This window comes from Cyprinodon variegatus, unplaced genomic scaffold, assembly GCF_000732505.1.
Source record: "Cyprinodon variegatus isolate N-32 unplaced genomic scaffold, C_variegatus-1.0 Scaffold935, whole genome shotgun sequence".
In the NCBI taxonomy this organism is placed as follows: Eukaryota; Metazoa; Chordata; class Actinopteri; order Cyprinodontiformes; family Cyprinodontidae; genus Cyprinodon; species Cyprinodon variegatus.
The window spans coordinates 108,594-109,503 of NW_015151388.1; the positions used below are offsets into that span (position 1 = coordinate 108,594).

The window sequence follows — 910 nt, forward strand, 5'->3', positions numbered from 1 at the left end:
CGTGCCAGCAGCACTTTATAGGTCTGCTGTATGGGACCACTTTGCATTTAGAGTGACCTCCGACGAAAGAAAGTTGTGGATAAAAGTGCAACAGTGTGCAAGCATTGTGCAACACGTTTTGTTTATGCTAACAGCAACATGACCAACATGTCATGCTAACCCCGAAATCCCACATACTCCATCAGCGCTCTGCCCCACTGCGCTCCAGACCGCCTGCACAAAGCAGGCGGTCAGCCTCCACTGTGGCTCCCGTCCGCTCCGCTCCGAGTTCCTTGGAGATCGTGGAGGGCATGCACGAGATGATTAAATTCAAAGCAGCAAAATATGCGGAAATGATCCAGGGTTTCTGCGAATCATTAAAAATAATTACAATTCATTAATTTTTTGGGATTTTTTTATTAATTTCATTAAGAAAAAAATGTCATTAATCTTTATAATTTTTATAAATTTTTCGGTGTAACAATAAACATATACCGAACCGAACCGAAAACCGTGACCACGAAACTGTGAACCGAACCAAACCGTGGATTTTGTGAACCGTTCCACCCCTAGTGTGTATGTATGTGATGTATGTATGTATGTAGTCATACTGTTGTTTCAGTGGTTGGTGAAGCGAGCCATAGAGACCAGAGAAGAGATGGGAGATTATGTGAGAGCATTTTCCATTTCTCAGTTCAAGAAGAGCCACACCTTCCCTGAGGTAACACACTAATTTTCAGTTTGGGTTCTGCAAGACTAAGATGTATAGATGTTTGATTATTATTCTTAAACACAACCTTATTAGAATCATGGGCAGCATTAAGGCTAGTAATTGCACACAAGTTGACAGTCTATGAGGATCCTCTAGGGCACGTTTAAAACACGTCTTAAAACTACTCATCCAAAAATAGTCTTTTTTTTTTTTTTTTTT

The 910-nt window shown here is 40.8% G+C and overlaps 1 protein-coding gene across 2 annotated transcripts in view; it reads left to right on the forward strand.

The window, feature by feature from the left end:
* Positions 1-910, forward strand: part of ccdc93 (coiled-coil domain containing 93) — a 16,234-nt gene that overhangs the window by 3,856 nt on the left and 11,468 nt on the right. For both annotated transcript variants that reach the window (XM_015398437.1, XM_015398438.1), the window contains exon 5: positions 602-700. In XM_015398437.1, the coding sequence (XP_015253923.1) occupies positions 602-700 (99 nt within the window). The remainder of the gene's footprint in view (positions 1-601; positions 701-910) is intronic.